This window comes from Pyrgilauda ruficollis, unplaced genomic scaffold, assembly GCF_017590135.1.
Source record: "Pyrgilauda ruficollis isolate IOZ18807 unplaced genomic scaffold, ASM1759013v1 scaffold2, whole genome shotgun sequence".
In the NCBI taxonomy this organism is placed as follows: domain Eukaryota; kingdom Metazoa; phylum Chordata; class Aves; order Passeriformes; family Passeridae; genus Pyrgilauda; species Pyrgilauda ruficollis.
The window spans coordinates 26,590,180-26,610,580 of NW_024519206.1; the positions used below are offsets into that span (position 1 = coordinate 26,590,180).

Below are 20,401 nucleotides of genomic sequence, written 5' to 3' on the forward strand. Positions count from 1 at the left end.
TGATTTTCCATTATGAACCATGTCCTGCTCTTTCCTATTTGCTGAAAATAAGCTAGTGCTCAGTGAAACACCTGAGATCTGATGCTTCATTTCCCTCTATAATACATAATCATCACGGTGATGTAGATAAGCAAAGAAGGGCAGGATAAAGGCCTGTTCCGGTTGTTTTCATATTTAGTTCACAGAACTGCAAAACAGAGAATGCTGGGCAGTGGCAGCATTGTGTAGCTCTGAAATAATCATGTTGCCCATTCTGAAAGTCAGAATACATTTTTCAAGGACAGAGCAGCTCCCAGACTGTAGGTATTTTGTCATGCAAGAACAGTGTTATCTAAACACTGCAGGAAATAAAATACCTGTTCTAGTTTCAAATTGCTGTTAATTTTCTGTGCACACCAGTATTAGATACCATGTACACAAAGTATACTTTTGAAAAGCAAGTTTATTCAACCATGCAAATGAGTTTATAAGGTCTTGATAGTATTGACTAGGTTACCTGCTGTCTAGTAAGTATTCCTATAAAGACAGGCCATTTGAGCAAGATTCTGGGGTTTCTGTCTTTTTAGTGTGCTGCCTCTGTCTCTTTAGAGTGGCTGGGGCAGCAAAGTAGGAAGGAGAGCTGCCACTAATTTTACCATCAGCCAGTGCTGAACAGTAACAAACAGCATTGAAACAAATGTCATGGGTTCATTGGCTGTTGGTGGAGCAGGAGCATCAGGAGATGAAGGAAAGTGCTTCAAGATCCAACATCATGCAGAGTTGTCCCTGTTTGTGGGATACCTCTTTTTACAATGAGGATGTTTAAATCTGAATTAGTCTACCTAGACTTCGTACACAAAGGTCAAAATATAAGTATGTACTTTTAGGCTGTTGACTTGTTTGTCCTACTTTGGGTCTTCTTTTGGTCAGGTGATCTTGTAATCTTTATCTACTGTTTTTCCCCTTCGAGAAAATGGGAAATGGAAGAATAAGGATCCTTGGTCTATTTTACTAAGGAAATGTGTATGTCTATTATGAACCTGCTTTGTGTGAGAATCTAACCCTGTTTCTAATGACTTTTAAACATATTGGCTAATTGTCATAAGAGATGACAAAGAAGCAGCAATCTGGGAAAAAATATTTCCCTAAGTTTCATGAAAATAAGTGACTAGGGAAAGAAGGAAAACAGTTTCTGTCCCCACAGAAGAAAAGACAGAAATATACTTTGATGTCTAGTAAATTGTAAAATTATTGGCACAAGAGAAAGTTGGAAACCTGGTGTAGCTGTTTGTTCACTGCTCTTCAGTTTCTCTTATGGAACTGTCCTCTAGTTACAAACTTCTGTACCAGGCTACCATCATCCTTTCTGCTTTTTCCCTTCCCTCTTTCGCGACTGTGTCTGCCCACATTGATCAGGCTCCTCGCAGCATAGCTGTGAGGCAGAAGGGTGGTGACTTGCGCTACAAAAACAAAATCTGTTTGACAGCTGGTGTGAAGACAGCTGCTACGACTCCCTCCCATCTGCTAACAGAATCACCTCATCTAGGACTAGGTGTTCAGCAAGAAAACCTTTGCTGCCAAGGATGGGCAATGTGGTGTGTTTGGTCTCACAGATGAAGCCAGTCACTTCTTTCATGCCCCCTCCTGGAGCAAGATTTGCTGGCAAGGTTTTTTGGTAAGGGACTGTTTAATTCTACAGCTGCTGGCATTTCTTCAGTTGTGAGTGAGAAATTAATGCCCAAAATGTGGTGGTTTTTTTCCCATGTTGTAGCTGTAAAAGACATAAAGTCCCCCCCTTTTTAGGAGGGAAGGGAGAGGGCTGTATTTGCGATTGTGTACTCATCTCCTTGTACATTTCCCTCATTCTGATAATTCAACACTCAGCTGCATAAATGTTATAGCTTTTTGTGCATTGAGATTGTCCCTCAGCCCCTTTTTGTCTTGCTCAAGTTTTCATGTATGTGTGAGAACTTCAAGTATAGCCTTTCTGCCCTTGAATTTTGTGACACTATTTACATATATACAAAGGACTGTCCATTTTCCAACACTATTTACATATTTACAAAGCACTGCCAGTTTCCTGAGTGCATGTAAGTCAAACTCCTGTTTAACCACTTACCTGTCATAACTTCCATATTTTTCTGTAATATTTTTCATAGAGATTCTTCTAGCTAGCAGCAAGGAATGTCTGAAACTCAAATGTGTAAGCAGTAATTTTTCTTAAGCTCTATCTATTTCCCATGTACAAAATGTCACATGGGCTAACTGGCTTTCATGATGTCCATAAGACAACTCTGTGCTACCATATACATGTGCATACAGGGAACTATTAATGTCTTAAATCATTATGAATTTAAACATACTGATTAATTTCACAAGGTACATGTGAAATCAAGAGCATTAAGTACTGGGAGTCATCCACAGACAGGACAGAAGGAGAAAGATTTTTATTTTTTATTTTTCCCCTTTGAAGATGAATTTGCTCTTATATTACAATCTTCTGATTGTATGGCTGGCATAGCTAGAAATCCTCAGGCAATATTCTAATATTCTGACATGTCATCTGTATTTGAGTAAGTAGTGTGTAGTTGACTTGACTGCCTTTAGTCCAAGGCCACCAGATGCTGTATTTGTATGGCCTAATTTGGCTGTCTATAGAAAGTATATGAAGTGTACTGGTCCTTCTTACCTCAATTAAGTCTATAGGCAGGCAGCACTATTTTTGCTTTGTTCTCACCATTGCGTGGAATACATACTGTGGATGTCAGAGGTTTGATTTCTCTTGAGCGAGTTGTGCATTTCTGTAATACTGCTATGAGGCAGTAGTCTGGCCTTGGGAACGATTAAAAAGAATATGAGAAGCTTTTGTTTCTACAGTGAAGCATACTTGCATGCTCAAGGTGATGCCAGCTGATGGGAAGGTAGACTGGACAGTAGGAAGTTGGGGATGAGGGGAATTCTCTGAGCTGACTGAGTTGTTCTGAGCACAGTGTTAGTGAAGCTGCTGAGAAGTTCTGGGGTGAGGTTTTCAGGCTTGCTGACAGGTTACGTGCTGTCTCTGAAGTGATTGTCATAAAGTTGTGAAAATATACCCACCGTGCCTGCTGTTCCTACCTGCTCCTTTGTTAAGTAAAGTGGAAGCTCAGTGGTTTTGTCCTGAAAGAACAGATGGTGCTGTGTTGCCACCTTGTGCTGTAATGGGAGATTAGGAGTCTGGCATCCTGAGAAAAGAAAAAGTGCAACGGTGCATTTTACAAAGCAAGAAATCTCCTGAAGATTTTGGGATTAAGACCGTTGTGTTCTCTACCCTTCCCACCACCCTGCTGTTTTCTAAAAATGTATATAAACGTTTCAGTATTGTTTGTATTAGTACAGTAGCATGCAGGCTAGTTGAAATTCCATGTGACATGCTTTTCTTATATAATTTAAAAATATATATATAATAGGAAAATACATTCATGCTCATATTTTTGTATTGCATATGAAATTCAGCATTTCAATTTTGTAACTTCTTAACACTATTATCCCTACTGGTAGAATATAAATTCTATACATAGATGTTGTTCTACAAAGCAAGTGTTACTTTTATAATTTTTTTGTCATTTTTGTCAGTTTGTGTCCACAGCGCATGATGGCAAAAGATTGTCACTTAGTTGCCTAATGTAATAGAGAAAAGGGCTGTGGCATTTTAGCTTCTTCTTGCAGAAGTTTTGACTGCATGGTTGTAGTAAACTTTATTTTCAGTTTCATACTGAAAAATATTGTTTCATGGAAGAGCAGCAAAAAAACCCACCAAATATTTTGCTTAATCAAAACTAGAAGAGTGTACAAGGGCACTGCTGGTTCATGGAGAACTTCTTGTCCCCTGGGACCCCCAGCTCCTTCTCTGCAGAGCTACTTTCCAGCTGGCCAGCCCCCAGCCTGTACTGATGCATGGGTTATTCCTGCCCAGATTTTGAAGCCTGCATTTGTCTTTGTTAAATTTCAAAAGGTTTTTTTTGCCCTGCCTGAATCTCAGGTCTGTTGAGATCCTTGTAAATGGCCACATAGCATTCTGGGGCATCAGTCACTCCTCCCAGTTTTGTGCACTTAAGAAAAAAAAAAGAAAGGTTAAAAGAGATTAGTAGGCTTTACTGTATTATTTTGTAGTGCAATACGTTTTTTGTCTCTCAAAAAGAAAAAAAAAAAAAACCACCAAGAAGACCGAACCCATTTTGCTTAATCAAAATTGGATGTGTGCCCACAGTTTCCATAAAGATGATTAATGGGGATTAGTCAACTATAATGTATAAGAGCAAATTTTGTCACATGTGTGCCTTTAGTTACCTGGTAATAGAGACCATACTGAATTTTTGGCTTTCTTAAGCCATGTCTGATGACTAAGTATGAGGTGTTAAAGCACAGAGTATACCTGTCACATAATATTTGTGACATGGACAGTTTGTCCATTCAAAACCAAGTCCATGTTTACTTGGCTTTTTTGTGGACATTTTAGCTGCTGATCTGTTCCCCATAGTTTCAGGGACAAACAGTTTTTCATTTCAAGGAAATTAATGACTTTTTTTACCTCTCAAAGAATATTTGAGTAGCAGTCACTAGTATTAAGCATACTGATTTATATAATTATACTGCTTCATTGTTTATGACTTTGCCTTTGAATATAGAATCTTAGAAAGGTTTAAGTTGGAACAGACCTTTAAAGGTCACCTGGCCCCAGCCCTTGTAATGAGCAGGGACATCTCAACTAGACCAGGTTGCTCAGAGCCCTGTCCAGCCTGACTTGGAATGTTCCCAGGGACAGAGTACCACCTCTGTGGGCATCTTGTTCTGGTGTTTTGCTACCCTCATCATGAAGCATTTCTTTTTATTATCTAGTCCAAATCTACTCTCCTTCAGTTTAAAGTTACTGCCCCTTGTCTGTGCTGCAGGCCCTGCTAAAAAGCCTGTCCCCATCTTACTTTTAAACCCCCTTTAATTGTTGAAAGGCCACAATAAGGTCTGTCTGGAACCTTCTTTTCTTCAGGCTGAACAACCACAACTCTTGCAGCTTTCCTCACAGGAGGGGTGCCCCATCCCTCTTTCCCACCCTCCCCTGGACTCGCTTCAACAGGTCCATGTCCTTCCTGTGCTGGGACCCCAGACCTGGATGCAGCACTGCAGGTGGGCTCTCACCAGAGTAGAGCAGAGAGGCTGAATCCCCTCCCTTGCCCTGCTGGCCACGCTGCTTTGGATGCAGCCCAGGATATGGTTGGCTTTCTGGACTGCACCTGCACATTGCCAGCTCATTCCAGTTTTTCATCCACCAGCTACCCCAAATTGCTCTTCTCAGGGCTGCTCTCAATCCATAACCCAGTCTGTATTGATACCAGGGATTTCCCCAGTTCAGGTGTAGGACCCTGCATTTGTCCATGTTGAACCTAACGAGGCTCAACCTTCTTGAGCTTGTTAAGGTGCCTCTGGACATCCCATCCTCCAGACATGTCAAACTCATCACTCAGCCTGGTGTTGCTTGCCAGCTTGGTGAGGGTGTGCTCAGTCCCACTGTCTATGTCATTAACATTTCATTTCTCAAAATAACCCTTCATTAACTGCATTATAAAGTAATGCTAAAGACCAATGCATACAAAATTAGAATTGGAGAAGGTGTTTTGACTACTTGCCAGGTGGATGTAGGAGATGAGAACTGCTGAAAAGGCCCAATTGGAAGGTCGTTCTGCATGAACCTATTTCTATAGCTCTTGCTATATTAATAACCATTAATAACCTAGTTTCAGGGCAGCAGGTGTAGAGGATCAGAGTAATTTGGAAAGAACATAAAGCTTTTGTTGGTTTGTATTTTGTTGTTAGACCAGCATGATGGAGATACACTTTCCATGTGTCTTGGTTTTCGCTGGTGCAGTGCTGTACTTTGGATGTAGTGTGAGGATGACATTGATATGACACCGATGTTTTGGTTGTTGCTCAGCACTGCTTATCCTAAGTCAAGGAATTCTCAGTGTCCCATGCTCTGCCAGGTAGCAGGTGTACCAAAAGTTGGGAGAGAGCATGGCCAGGGCAGCTGACCCAAAAGCATATTCCATGCCATGGAACATTATGCTCAGTAAATAAACTGAGGAGAGTTGGCCAGGAGTTGCTGGGCTGTGCTGGGGGACGGGCTGGGCTGGGGGTCAGTGGGCAGTGAGCAATTGCATTGTGCTGCCCTTGTTTTTCTTGGGTTTTATTCCTTTTTCTTGCTCTTGCTCTCTCCCTCTCCCTGACCATCTTCTCATTATAGTTGTTACCATTCCTACTGTTATTATTATTATTATTATACTTTAATAATTTCAATTATTAAATTGTTCTTCTCTCAAGCCACTGTTTTTTGGGTTCTCCTTCCCATCCCACTGCGGGCAGGTAGAGAATGAGTGATGAGCAGTTGTGTGGTACTTAGTTGCTATCTGGGGCTAAAAACCAAAATCAGTACATGGGCTCATTGCATTTAAGTCCACAACATTCTTCTTTGCTTTCCCAGGGAAAAAGAACAGTTTATTTTCTCAAGAGGAAATAATATTATTTAATTGATTCTTGGTTATTTTTTGTGTTCCTTCTATTAATTTCTTGGAAATTGCAGTGTGACAGAGTTTGTAGAGCAAATTTTTCTTTTTTCCGTAATTGCTTATCCTCTTAAATAAATGCACCCTCTTAGTGTGTGGGGGAAAAGAGCCATGTTCTGAAGACTGTTTCCATTATTAGTACTATTATTAGAACTCCCTCCTGTTTAATTTTCTGCTTCCTGTATATTTTGCTGTTTTAAAATGCATCTGGACTAAACGTATATATATATTTTGCTTGGATATAGGTTCAGCACAATGCAGATAAATCTACTACACTGAAACTGGCAGATTTTGGCCTTGCTAAGCAGGTTACAAAACCCATATTTACTGTCTGTGGAACACCAACGTATGTTGCTCCTGAAATACTTGCTGAGAAGGGTGAGTGTATATATTTTTAATTTGTCAAAATCTTTCAATTATGCTGAACTTTCTAATAATGGAAATAGTCCAGAATGTTTCAACCTACTGAAATATCTTTTCAGGGTAGGAGGTTGGCTAGCAGTGTAATTTGAGAAAGGAAACCTCTTAGTTTTTAACAAATACAAGCATGACATTAGTTATATTTGCATTATTAGTGCCTGTGCTAATACATCACTGACTTCCAAGCAGATGAGCCATAAAATATCATAGATAGTAATAGCTGAAGAGGGGAAAATGACCAAAAGTTCATGTTTCAGCCATTTTGTCAATGTAATCCAAACAACTCTCCAAAGCCCCTGATGATACAAAGTCATTGTGAACGTGTATGTTAAATTTATGTAACAATTCAAAACATATTTTGCATCACAAGGAATTTTGAAGATTTCATCTCCAAAAAGATTCAGTTCTGGAAAGAAGTCAGTTTTGTTGGTGACTCAAACAAATCTATTTCTGGTTTTTGTTCTGCGGAGCTGGGTTGCACATCTCCAGTTATATCCAATTTCAATGGAAACTTGGCACTCTTAGTTCTTTTTCGAAGGGAATCTGAGGATGACTATTTTAGAAATACGTGCTCTGTATTCTCAATTAGTCTCCAGTTAACACTAGCCTTGTGAGACAGTGTTTGTGAAACATGTTGTGGAAAAGAGAGACTCTGTGAGAGCTGTAGCTAATAATGGGCAGTTTGTCAGTGTGGTGTACCAGCCACTCATTCTTTTGCTCACCTCATCTTTTTGAGGAACTGAGCAGAGATTCTGGGTTTCTTTTTCATTCTATTTCCAAGAAGCAGTTGCCTTGCAGTTGTGAGGTTTTTTTTCTAAAACAAGACTTACAGTTTGTCCCTTCCTCCTTAGGCTATGGCCTCGAAGTAGACATGTGGGCAGCTGGTGTGATCCTTTACATCCTGCTCTGCGGTTTTCCCCCTTTCCGCAGTCAGGACCGTGATCAAGAGGAGCTGTTCCAGATCATACAGCTGGGTCACTACGAGTTCCTGTCCCCTTACTGGGACAATATTTCTGCAGGTAAGATTCTGCACTTACAGCAGATCTGAGAAGTCGCAGTCTTCCCTGAAGTGGGAGAAACTCTTTTTTCAGGGGAGTAGGCTTGATCAACTTGGGGTGTTTTATGGTTCTCTCTTGTGTGAATCTGTGCTTTAAATGTGAATTTAGTGCTCTGGTGCTATCAACGGCTGTGTTTCGCATATTAGTTCAGAATGCTTTAATGGAGTCCTCAATTCCTCCCTTCCGAAGCAAAAGCAAGGATTTTCCTCATCTTGTTTATGTGTCTCTGCAGAAAAAGGTGTCAAAATAATCTCAAGGACTCTGTTAGATTTTAGAGATGTTATAAAAAATCTCAAAAGCTGAGAATGAAAGCCTTGCCCTGCAGAACACTGTCGATTTCCTGTTGACAATGGGGTCAGCAGGTAGTAGTTGTTCCTTCTCACAGGGTAGTACAGTGTCTTTTGTGGACTCTTCAAAATCAGAAGCCCTAGAACTCCTTTAATTCCTGTCTTTTAAAGGACTTGTTCCACAGCATTTTACAACATTTATGCCTCTTAAGGGATGAGATACCCAGTGCTCATTCCTGTGAATTTGAACACTTAGCCCGATGCCTTCAGCACACTTTTGAGATTAAATTCACTTCACTTTCTCCTCTGTTTCTGAAGGGGAGAATGACACCAGCCATGAAGATATAATATTTTCTGTCACTAACTCTAACTGCAGTTGTTAGAATAGCTCCTGGGGATAGTTACAAAAACCATGGTAAAACTAATGAAAAAAGTAAGAAGGACATTTTGTGTGGGTATAACTGTCACCATCAAAGAATGGCTAGGGTTGGAAGTGACCACAGTGGGTGATGTGTTTCAAACACCCTGCTCGAGCAGGGTCATGCTAGAGCACATTGCACAGCATTGCACATCCTAGAGCATGTTGCACACCACTGTGCTTCACCCCTCTCCCCTTTGCTTTCTTCCATAACAGCAGCAAAAGACCTCATCACCAGGCTGTTGATAGTGGATCCCCAGAAGCGCTACACAGCACGTCAAGTACTTCAGCACCCCTGGATCAGAACAGCCGGGAAAACTAACAGCAGGAATTTGCAGAGGGAAGTGACCATAAACATTGAGCGCCATTTCCGGGCCCAGCGCCGAAAGGAAGTTGTTGATGAGTCCACATGAAATCTTTCAAGCTCATTTTGTCTTCTTTTTATTGATTAACAAATCATTTATGTTTTCTTTTCTAAACAAATTGGGAATTTAATGTGTAGCTGTTCGTGGCTATTGCCATGCCTTTTTTTTTTGATTCTGAGATTCTGAAGGACAGAGATCAAATTCACATCCACCTCCTCTGATGTTACTTGGCCCTCTTGCTGTTGAAAGCAGTGGGGACTAGATAAATTTGGGCTTTTACATCTTTTACAAATGTTTGCTTCTGTGACTCACACTAGTGTTGAGTCTTCTCTCATCCTTTTTGTATGATATCCTCCAGGAGTTTTGTGTTTGTAATGTTTTCAAAATAGCTGTTTGCATACATGTCTTGCACTAATTCTTTAAACAGTCTTTTCACTAATTCCTTCTAGCCACAGAGAAGGAAAAATAAAAAGTAGAAATATTCTTTATCTGTAGGATATATTAAATAAACAGCCAGATACTACATTTATTAGGTTATGAGGGAATACAAACCCTTATTGACTAAATCTTATGTTTTATGATATCTTCCTTGGCCACATCTTTCATTGGTTTTTCAGGGTAATAGATGGTACAATGTTCCTGTTACAAGAAGGTAGTGCTGTGTAATATGTAGGTTTCATTTGTTTTTAGAATGTGGAAGATATGGCTGATACCTTTTCAAGGTTCAAATAATAACAAGTTTCAAAGAGGTTTTCTTCCTACTCTGGGAAGTAGGAACTTAAGCAGTTCTAAGGGCGCTTTGCTTTTTTTCCCAAAATCATAATTATGGAGTGGTAACTCAGTCATTTTTCCATATTGAGTTTTTTCCCTCTTGGAGACATCCATGTGCATCTGTGACTTTTCCATGCTGATGGAGAAGAAAAAGCTGGGAAATTGTGACTAAAGTTAACCCTTGCCTTCACAGTTTCCCTTTCATCAACACACTTTTTCACTGTAGTTTAGAATTGTTTTGTTTGGTTGGTTGGATTTTTCTATCTCTTGCCCTCGCTGTGACCTTTTTCTCCTTGCTTCCATGAGAATAGGCAATGGGATGAAATTAAATGAAAATCCAGCTTGAGGAAAAACAACTTGTTGGCTGTGGAAAGGTCTCCCGGGGGAAGCATCAGATGCTCTATTGCATGTGGGTTTTAATATTTTTATTGGATGCAGTTTTAAAGAAATCCTGTGGGGGGAAAATTACAGCCCAGAGAGGGGCCATGACCTAGACCAGCTTTTGAATCTCAGAACTTTTGATTGATTAATTAAATTTAAAAAGCACTTGAGTTTTCCATTTTATAATTCTTTGTCCTCAAGTTCCATGTGCTAGCAAATAATATTGACGTTAGAATATCAGTGGTGTTGGCACTGAATACACAGCCTGTAGAAATGAAGGAGGGTGTTTTACACTTGGAGAGCTGCTTCTCTGCCTATGTATTTCATAGTGAGAAATGTCAGAAGCATTTCAGAATCAGTGAAACATTTTCACAACTATATGAACCAGAATATTATTTTTTGGTGAGTGCTAATATTTTGTGTGAACTTGCTGAATAACCAAAAAGTGTAGGGTGCTGTCATCATGTTTCTGTTTCATCTTGTGACTGTTTTTCTGCAAGAATTATGTATAAAAGTAGAGATCATTTGACTCTTAAAGGAGAATTGCACTTTAAATTGATTTAGCTTATTTCTAATACTTACTGGAATAAGACTTGCTGTGGAGTTCAAGACTTGGTGAAACAAACCAATCAAATCTTTACTGTATGCCCAAGTAGTAGCTCTATAATATGTCATACTTCTGCTTTGGAGTCTCTGAGTCAGGAAGACTTTTCCTTTTCCTGAAAACAAGAATGGATTTAAGTGCTTCCCTGAGTTAAGGGAACCTAATGTAACCTAATGTTATAAAAGCATTACATCGTATTTGAGTACTAGTAATAATGTATCATCTGTTAATTTAAGTCTATTTTGGATAGGAAACTGTGGAAAAATAGCTTCTGATGTGCAATACTATATTTTGTAATTATCTTATTTTTAATATAGTTGTTTAGGAATAAAGTCTGAAGTGACAAAAATATTTAATCAACAATGAATATGAAAGTTTGGAGATTGTGTTACAAGTTGCCTTTTTCACCTTTAAGAACCTGTCTGCAGCCTTATTCATAGTGCAGAAGATGGCGAATTTGCTTGTAACGATTATAAAAGTAATTATTTTTTCAATAATTTTGTTTTTCTTTCATGTTCTCTGTGTTCCAGAGAGGCTAAACATGGACTGTGCCAGGTGGTCACTGCATGGCACCTGTAAGTACAGATGCTGCTGTGGCAAGGCTGAGGCACAGGTTTGTCACTGTTGCTAATAGATGTGTGGCATTAGGCCCTCCTCCTTCAGGTTGGAGGCTGAAAAAGCTTCCAGGTGCTTCTCAGGGTTTTTACTTCTTTCTTTCTCTCCTACTTAATTATTCCTTCTTTTCTCTTTTTGCTTCCAGTGTTCTTGCTCTATCTCTGCTGTCCAAGGGAGTCCAGGTCCCCAGACATTATGGTTTAATTTACTTGTAGCAATGAAAACCCATATGATTTTGGAGAGCTCAGCCTCAAGCTTTGCTTGTAGGTGTTGAAAGTAATATTAGCAGGACTAAGAAAAAAATGGTGAAAATCCCCTCTCATCTCCTACTGCCATTTCTCAGGCTTTTCTTTTCCCTCTGTGTGACATTCCCATGCAGACTTCATCTTTATGCTCTGTAAGAGGGTTTCTAATATATGAACCATGTTCACACTCCGTGATTGAGGATTATCACTGTTCTTCCTTTCCTGACATTTTTTAATGTATTTTGTCTCCTTGTGTTCTGGAGTCATCTTCCCCTTAATATTTTTATTTCTTGATTTGTTCCTTTCTCTACAGTATGTCTGAGGAAGCTCAAAGCTGGGGGAGATTATAGAATCAGAGCAGATTCCTGCTGATTTGTTAGGGAAAAGAAATATCCCTTCTTGCACTCCCTTAAGTCTATGTGGATTAGATTCTCGTATGGCTTTATATTCCACTGAAAATAAAACAAGTGGAACAAGTGTCCTCATCCCTTTAAATACTGACAATGAAGAGAGTCTGAATATATCACCAAGATAAACAACCAAGAGCAAAGTGCAAAATATTAATTAATATTGCAGACCTCAACAGGAAAGTTCCACTTCCAGAGGATTTGCTGGGTCTAAGGCAATAGAAGGCAAGAACCTGTTTGTTTGTTGTAAGCTTTAGCAAATCAGCTGAGTAGGAATCCTTTCATGCCTCTTAAAAGGTATTGTTTGGTTCCTAATTCATAATGCAGATCCTGATCAAGTTCTAGTTATTCCAGGGTTATTTCTTTACTATCTGGTATTGACTATTCAAAAAATATTCTCCTTTTAGAAACCAGTGGCTCTCCATCATCTTCAACCATTGACTTGGCTCTTCTTTAGTTGGTTGCAGCTTTTAAGCATGATTGCATATTTTCATGCCCTAACTGTAATATTTCTCAGACTTGAAGCAAGCACAAAGATCCAGGCATGTAGAACTGAATCAATGTTTCATTTGGTAGTAAAATACATGCCTAATAGACAGAGTTGGTGAAATCTTCACATGTTAATAATGGTGAAATCTTCACATGTTAGTATGTTTTCTTCAGGAAATTCTGGCCTTAGAAATGGGAATGAGCAAAAAATTTTGGAAGTATTTAGGCATGTGAAACTGAGAAAAAGACTGATGCTTCACACTGCATGGTGCATAACTGCTTGAAAATGAACAATGGGAATTTGGTCATTGCTCTTATATTTGGTCTCCTACTATTTAAAAATGTGTGCCCAGGAGACCTGTGATTGAATCTTGTCAGTACAGCAGAGACTGTTTCCTCTGAGACACAGACTTCTATTCAGGGATCTTCTTAATCTGAGATTATTCAGCAGCCATGTGGAATAGCTGGACTCAAACACCATCAAACTGGCCACCTTGCTTCTGACTGGAATTATAGGTGGATTTCCTATATCTCTGTTACTGCAATTTTTGGCTGTAGGGTGATGGAGGGATAGTGGGATGTTATCCCCCAAGCTTAGGCCTCTTGGGGTTTGGTCCTCTTGTTAAAGTGAACTTTCAGGAGTCGACTGCTTGCTTTTTGGCAAGTACCCAGATTTGGGGAAGTATTCAGTCTGCTTGAAATTATAATAAATTTGCTGTGCTTATAAAGTGATCTTCCCAAAGACAAATAAGTATCACTCTTAAATATTTTTCCTATAATTTCTTCTGTCACCTGGATTTCTTTTAATTTAAGCAATGTAAGGAAAATGCTTTTTATGTTTCTGGGCATGCATTTTTCTGTCTTTTTTAAGTCCATGAGTAATATTTCACTGTTGACATTCTTGTTCCTGAAAGGAATTATGGGCACTTTAACTGGGCTGACAGTGTATATTGGCACTGTTTGTTCTACAATATGGTTTATTTGTAACTTGGCTGAAGGTGTAATTTTCTAAATTAAAATACATTGTAGACTTCAGCAGAAAAGTTGTTATTCCTCCCCCTGTACCTCCAATAAAGGTAAATTATACAGTAAATATTATGTTTCAGTTCTTTCCAATAAATTGGGAAACAAATGTGTGGCCAAGTATTTTGAGTTGGTTTTTTTTGTTTTGTTGTGTTTTGTTTCTTCTGGCAATGTATCTATTTGGAAATGCTTGTTTTAAAAGGTTTGCAATTTCAGTAAGTATTGTGTATCCCTTCATTTACAAGTAGCAAAACCTGTTCTAATGCTGCAGTCCTTTGAATACTCACAGCTGTGTTTTTCTTTGCTGCTGCATGTAATCCCATTAAAACCAACACAAGTCTTCGCAGAACTGGAGCTGAGATTTATTCTACCACCATTTTTTTGCCCCATGTTGTCTTATTCATATATGTTTTGTTGTTAGAGCCATCATGACAATCAGACTTAGCTGCGCTTATGCTTAATGCATACAGGACTGCTTTCTCCCATCATTAAACTTTTTCTGTAAAATTCAAGTTTGTTTAGAAAAAGGTTTGCTTTCTTTGTGGAAACAGGCATTCTATTTGAAATTGAGTGGCTTGCAAAAAGTGGCTTTTTCAAAGGAGACTGTTTCTTAGTAGCTTGTGTATATTTCAGTTCTGTTATTAAAAATGGTATTTTCCCATATGCCTGCAGTATCTCCTGAAGCAGTGGAAATGAAACCGTGTCTAGGATATTGATGGTGGTTTTTGAAGAAGCTACCTTCTCTGCATGTGAGCTTGTGTGACAAAGTGGCTGCCAGTGAGAAAAGTTTATTGCATATTGGTCCTTAAAGACATCACAGCCTCCTCATTACTCTAAGAATAACTGTAAACACTTTGGAATGACTGACTTTTATGCTAATCACACAAATTTATTGCACTTCATTTTAACAAGTTTTATAGGCAGCTAATTAAATCTGATTTAATGCTTTGCTGTTAGGAGTGGGATTCAGATGTGTTTTCTGTGTCAGAAGTAGTTGAAGGCAGAGTCCAGCAGTGCAATAAATTCGTGTGATTATCATAAAAATCAGATGTTGTATTCTTGCAGATTTTTTTCTTTTTAAATTAGAACTGTTTTGACAAAGTGGCAATTGGAAAATCAGAAAAAGTGAAGCTAATAACCTTAAACTGTCATTGGAAATATATTTTGTTTTCCAAATTCCGAAACTGATGTGAAGAGCTGGAAGCATTTTAAAAACCAGAGAAATGCAGGAGTTACTCCCAGAGTGTTTCAGCAATTAAAGCAATAAGAATATTTGGTGCAGTGAGAACATGAAGTACCTTGGTAGGGCTGAGCAGATACTGCAACTGGGGCTGTGAGAGATTGCTAGATTGGATAAGGAGTGTAGGTCTAAAAAAGGGGTGCTCCTTATAACCACTGGAAAAATGTATTGAATCATATAAAAGATTAATCCTGCATTGTCATTGCTGTCTTTATAAAGCTTTCTAAATTTCAGTGACAACCATTGTACTGTAAGAAGGCATTTACCACAAGGAATTGCAACTTAAAGCATTTTAGATAGTGTTTAACATAAAGCATTTCAGCAATGAAGACAATTTGCCTAGAAAATGGAAGTGTGTGATTGTTAACTACTATGATAAATTGTCAAGAAAACCTTATTGCTGGATTTTCAAGAAGAGTTCAATTTTGTGAACCTAAGCATTTGCAACTACCCAGCTTGCAATGTTGAGAGTTTCAATGACATTGCACAGTTACAGCATCAAAATGTATTATTCAACAGCTCAGAAGAAACTTTTGTGCCTAGTGTAAGGCTGGAACTAAATGGGTTGAATACATCTTAATAATTCCAGCTTGCCTGGAAACATACTGGCCAAAATATCGTTCATGTGGTGAGCGATGGATGAAAAATGTTATTGATCAGTGTTTCCAATGGAAGCATAAAATTGTTCTTGAAAATGGGAGTATTTTTTCTGTTTGGCTAAAAGCCAGCATGTGTCCTGTTAAGGTATTATTTCTTCAAATAAAGAAAGAGGGAGAGACACCACATTAAATAGTCCCTCGTGATTTGAAACAAACAAGATTCTGAAAGAAAGAAGTGGGAAATAAAACAGGAGGAAAAGCTGAAGGAAAATATAACTTTTTTCTAAAATGTTTTATTTTCTGAGGTAAATCAATGCTCTAGACAAATCCAACAGACCTTAATGAGTGGAATAAAAAATGTCTTTATCCTTGCTGGTGTGTGACTTTCCTGTGGTGGTTCCCCAGTTACTTCTGTGTGTCTGGGAATAGCTGATTCCAAGCAGATACTATGGCAACCACTGGATTATCTCACCTGGATCATAATTTTCTAATGACAGGATAGGAGAAGAATCCCTGAAAAGAAATAAGAGCAAAACTCCTCCACCATGTAAGTAACTTTGAGCAATTATTCATCCACAGGAGAACTTTATGGAAGTTTATTTTTACATGCTTTCATAACTCACACAGTTAATATTCAAGGGACAGAAGTTAGAGGTGGATGTTAGAATGTGACAGTAATAAACTCCTCCTAACAGCTGAAGCCTTACATAAATTTTTGGCTAATAACTGGTAAGTTTATAAAATCAGAATATTCCAAAACTTCTGTTTAGGTACAGACTTACCTGGGGAAAGGCAGCAGGATAGATCAGGAAAACTGGAACAAGGATATGCAGATAGATCCCTTAATGACCAGGAAAAAGAATTTGTTCTCTAAACTCCAAAAGAAACCACTGAGTGTGAAACCATTTTTAGTGGCCACTAAAAATGAACCTGTATTTCTTTTACGATGGAATATTTCTTTTAGTATTTTCTTAAGCTTTGATGGTGGGAATCTTAAAAGACACAAACATGGGTTTTAGATTTTCACTTATTGTGAAACACTGGTACAATTTATGCTTTTGCCTTGAAGATCCCACCCTTGTTTAGAATATTTTCTGCTGCTCATTAATCCAGCTTTTAGGGAAAACAAACATTTAGTGTTGTATTTCTCTGACACTAAACTTAAGTTCCTATGTACTTGCCAGTAGCGGATTCCTTCATGAGCATCTTCAAAAACGTATGTTTTGAAATTAAAAGATCTGCTGGTGTTTCTGAGGGCATTCCTCTGTTTAAATTGATTAGAGCTGGTGATGGGGAATTTTTCCCCTTAGTTGGAAATAACTATTGCTTGAGGCTTTTCGGGTTTACAGCTGTGCACACAGGTTTTAATGGTATAAATGCTGAATTCTGTGCAAGCCCTCTGTTGTGTTGCTTCTTGAGGCTATCTGCCAGCATTACTACTTCTCACAGCAGAAAAAATCCTCAACATTATTCAAAATGCACTGGCAAAAATAGTCTCTTCAGGTCATTGTTTTAATGATCAGTGATGGGACTGCTATGAATTGTACCAAAACCTACACAGCCTTCATCAGGAGGGTACTTTGGAAGAACGTTTGGGCAGATCCTGTACAAGGGATTCTGGGAGGAGAACAGCAAAGAATTCAGCAGCTTCTTTCTGGCAAGGTAAATCACCAGGACTGACTGCTGTTCAATATGTTTTCAACGTCAAATTGAAAGAGGCTGACAGAGGAAGAGTAAGGACAGCTTTGTTTTTTAATTGGAAACCTCCTTACTGGCATGCTACAATGGTTGGATTCTGAGGATTTTTTAATGCCAGTCCAAACTAGATTTTGTGAGTCCCAAACTTAAAAGTTTGTCAGTTCACATGTGTGTACACATTTGCAATTTAAGTAAGACAGTTCTGTGTGGGATAAAAAAAACTACTTATTGGTCTATTAGTTAATATACATAATTATTTTACTGATTTTCAGGTGTATTGTTTTTTTGGTGAAGCATACACCTTGCAAAACTTAATCTGTATTTAAGCCCATATGACCAGAGAAATTTAGGTTTTCAGGGTGAAGATTTCTGTATGCTTCTTTGAAAAGAGATCTTTTGTATCGCTGAGGTGTGTGGAGATTTTCCAGATGTTAATGTGAAGATTTCCCAGGTGTCTGTTAGCTGGTAATAAATACCAGTGCTGCTTTTGGGCAGCCTCAAAGGCCTCTGCAAACTTGAGCTCTTGTTTATTAGGAGTGATTGTCTTGATGCCTTAGTGAATGGTGCTTCTTTAAAAGAACAAACAACCTGAATTCCCTCCTGGGAAGAATGCTGGAGAACAGGATGCAGAACAATTGGGATCCAGAATTCACTCATGCCCTGCCTGCTGATCTGATGCTGGTTCCAGTGTGAGGGAAAGTCCCGATGGGAGGTCTAGAGGTCAGGAGCTCCTGCTATCCTGCAGAGAACTGAGAGAGGCTTCATGAGCACAGAGCAACAGAGATGTTTAGTTAGAGCAAAGCCCTGCCAGACATCACTGTCTTCTCCTGCAGCTGTGGTCCCCAGTGGCATTGGGTCAAGGTCCCTGTCTGCCATCCTTGTTTTTGTCACATCCAAATTTGAAGCCTCCATTACAAGGAACAGAGAGAATAACAGAGCAGGTACAGTACTTCATGTGTTCAAAGCTCTTCACAAACATTAACTAATTAAACCTCAGCAAGGCCTTATATGAGGCAGGTATTTCTTCCAGCTGAGTGTTTCTGTCTGCAATCAAGAATATGCTAGACTTAATCCTCCTGTCAATCAGCATAATTGATTTAAATGTCTAATTGGGTAGATTCCCTCAAGTAAGTTCTGTTTAAGAAAGGTTAGCCTGGGGAAGATAATTATGCATGGAGAAAAACATTGCAAGGGGAAATCCTCAGCCAAGGAAAGGCAAGGACAATTGTCAGTGGTGGTTTTAAAAGCAGCTGGGGAGACAGGAGCTATTCTTTCATTGCTGCAAAGTATCTTCAAAGAACCTTGAATAACCTAGAATTAAACAGTCAGTCTTTGTAAATGGGTTGTTTTCAGAATGAGAAATTCAAAGAGAAAATCCCTAGTAGTAGCAATGAGTAGTAGTATCAAAGAGAGCAGTGAGGCACTGAAGGATGCTACTCTGTGCATGAGTTCCCACTCTCATCTGCACATTGTCTAGAGAATGACAGCTGCCCTCTGCATCTTGCAGGAGGCTGACATTTTGAAAGTACATGATTTTTAGAGGACCCTTCTGACCCAAACCATCCTATGATTCTAACAACACTTCTTACTGTGGTGTTGAATGGTAGTTAGAGTCTAAATGTGCTGCGGGCCCACGTTGCCATGGGGGGCTGTGGAGAAGGGGAAAAAGTTACAAGTGGGAGACTGAGACCTGCGCCGACAGGTGTTGCAAAGGGAAACCCCCCTGCTCAAAGAGGTGGTGTCCTGTGATATTTTGTGCTATGGTCTCCTCCAGACATTTTCTGTGACACTTCAGGGCACCAGAAAGTGTTTTAGGAAGTCACACCTCTATCTTCTTCCAAGGTAAGATTCCTGTGGCATTCCTTATGGCCACTGGCAAGCCTGGTCTTCAAAGGCCTAAGGAAAATGATCCTGTCCTCTTCTCAGTCATCGACAATGGCTTGTGTTGATCAAGGCTGCCGTGGGACTGCTGTCTATGGAATTCATGTTTCATCCTCCTTCACTGTCTGTGCCTCATTACAGAGCTGTGTCTAAGCTGCAAACACTTTCCAGATCGGATCTTTCCTCCTATTTTGCAGCAGTCTCATTCCATTCTGTGTGGCTTCAGCACAAGCAAACCTTTATAGCTTGGGATATTGCTGCTGGAGAAATACTTCTGAGAACAGAGTTTTAGTGGTACTTTATATGAATATTTTAGCTACTTAGATGAGTGCTATAAGGTTTGAGAAGAAGGAGGTCTACAAAGACTGTTTAAAATACCTTCTGTGGAGCAGCATCCAGAGACATTATTTGTTGTGGTAGGGGATGTATAAGAAGAATCTAAAGAGCAGCTTAGAAACAATTTAAAAAAATTCAATGCTATTCTTCAAAATTTCACTACTGAAAGCAATCCTTGTAGAAATCCACAGTAAAAGTAAACAGCAGGTAATTTTCTTGCAAGTGCTGTAGAGAAACCATCTTCTTGCCTGCATCCCTTTCTACAATCTGCAAACAGCTTTGAAAAAGAGATATGGCTGTAGTTTCATGCTGACAAGGATTGCAATATGAAATTCATTTCAGATGGAAAAAAAAAATTGAAAAAGGATGTCTACAATAGGACATGACCCACGAAGCTGTATTAACCAGTAAAAAATGCTGCTTTGCATATTGCAATATCAAGAATCTTTGTGTCAAAGTAAAATCCAATAATGTTACTATGTTTTAAACACAGATGTTCCTTTTGTATTCACACATTTTTTATGAACAAAGGAAGGGTGGTTTAAAATAAAAATAACTGAACAAATTTCCGAAGAGCTTTAAGCATAAGACAGATTATTTAATTATGTTCATCAAATATCTGGTAAGCCTGGAAAAAAGTATGTACACAGGTAATATCACTCTAGATTTCTAATTAGTGTGGGCTTCAATTTCCAGTGTCTCTCAATAAAATTGGACCCTTGCAATTTTAGGAAATGAAAGCGACACTACATTTTGTTACACAACATCTTCATGCATGTGTATGTATCTCATTTTTTCCAGTGATGCTGACTTGTCCCAGAAGCTATACTGCTCACAGTACAAAACAATTGAGAAGATTTTTCTATTAAGATGATAAAGGTTTACAGCGCCGTGGTGTCTTGAAGTGTCTCTGGAAGTGAAGAGCCTTTTCAGTAATTCTGTCTTTACTAAAGCAGCTTTGATATTTTAGCAAGAAAACACCTCTCATGGTG

At 38.9% G+C, this 20,401-nt stretch overlaps 1 protein-coding gene across 1 annotated transcript in view; it reads left to right on the forward strand.

The window, feature by feature from the left end:
* Positions 1 to 13,856, forward strand: part of DCLK3 (doublecortin like kinase 3) — a 30,197-nt gene extending 16,341 nt beyond the window's left edge. The window contains exons 3-5 of the mRNA XM_041466763.1: positions 6,818 to 6,950; positions 7,844 to 8,011; positions 8,972 to 13,856. Coding sequence (XP_041322697.1) covers positions 6,818 to 6,950; positions 7,844 to 8,011; positions 8,972 to 9,168 — 498 coding nt within the window. The 3' untranslated portion in view covers positions 9,169 to 13,856. The remainder of the gene's footprint in view (positions 1 to 6,817; positions 6,951 to 7,843; positions 8,012 to 8,971) is intronic.
* Positions 13,857 to 20,401: the final 6,545 nt, after the last annotated feature.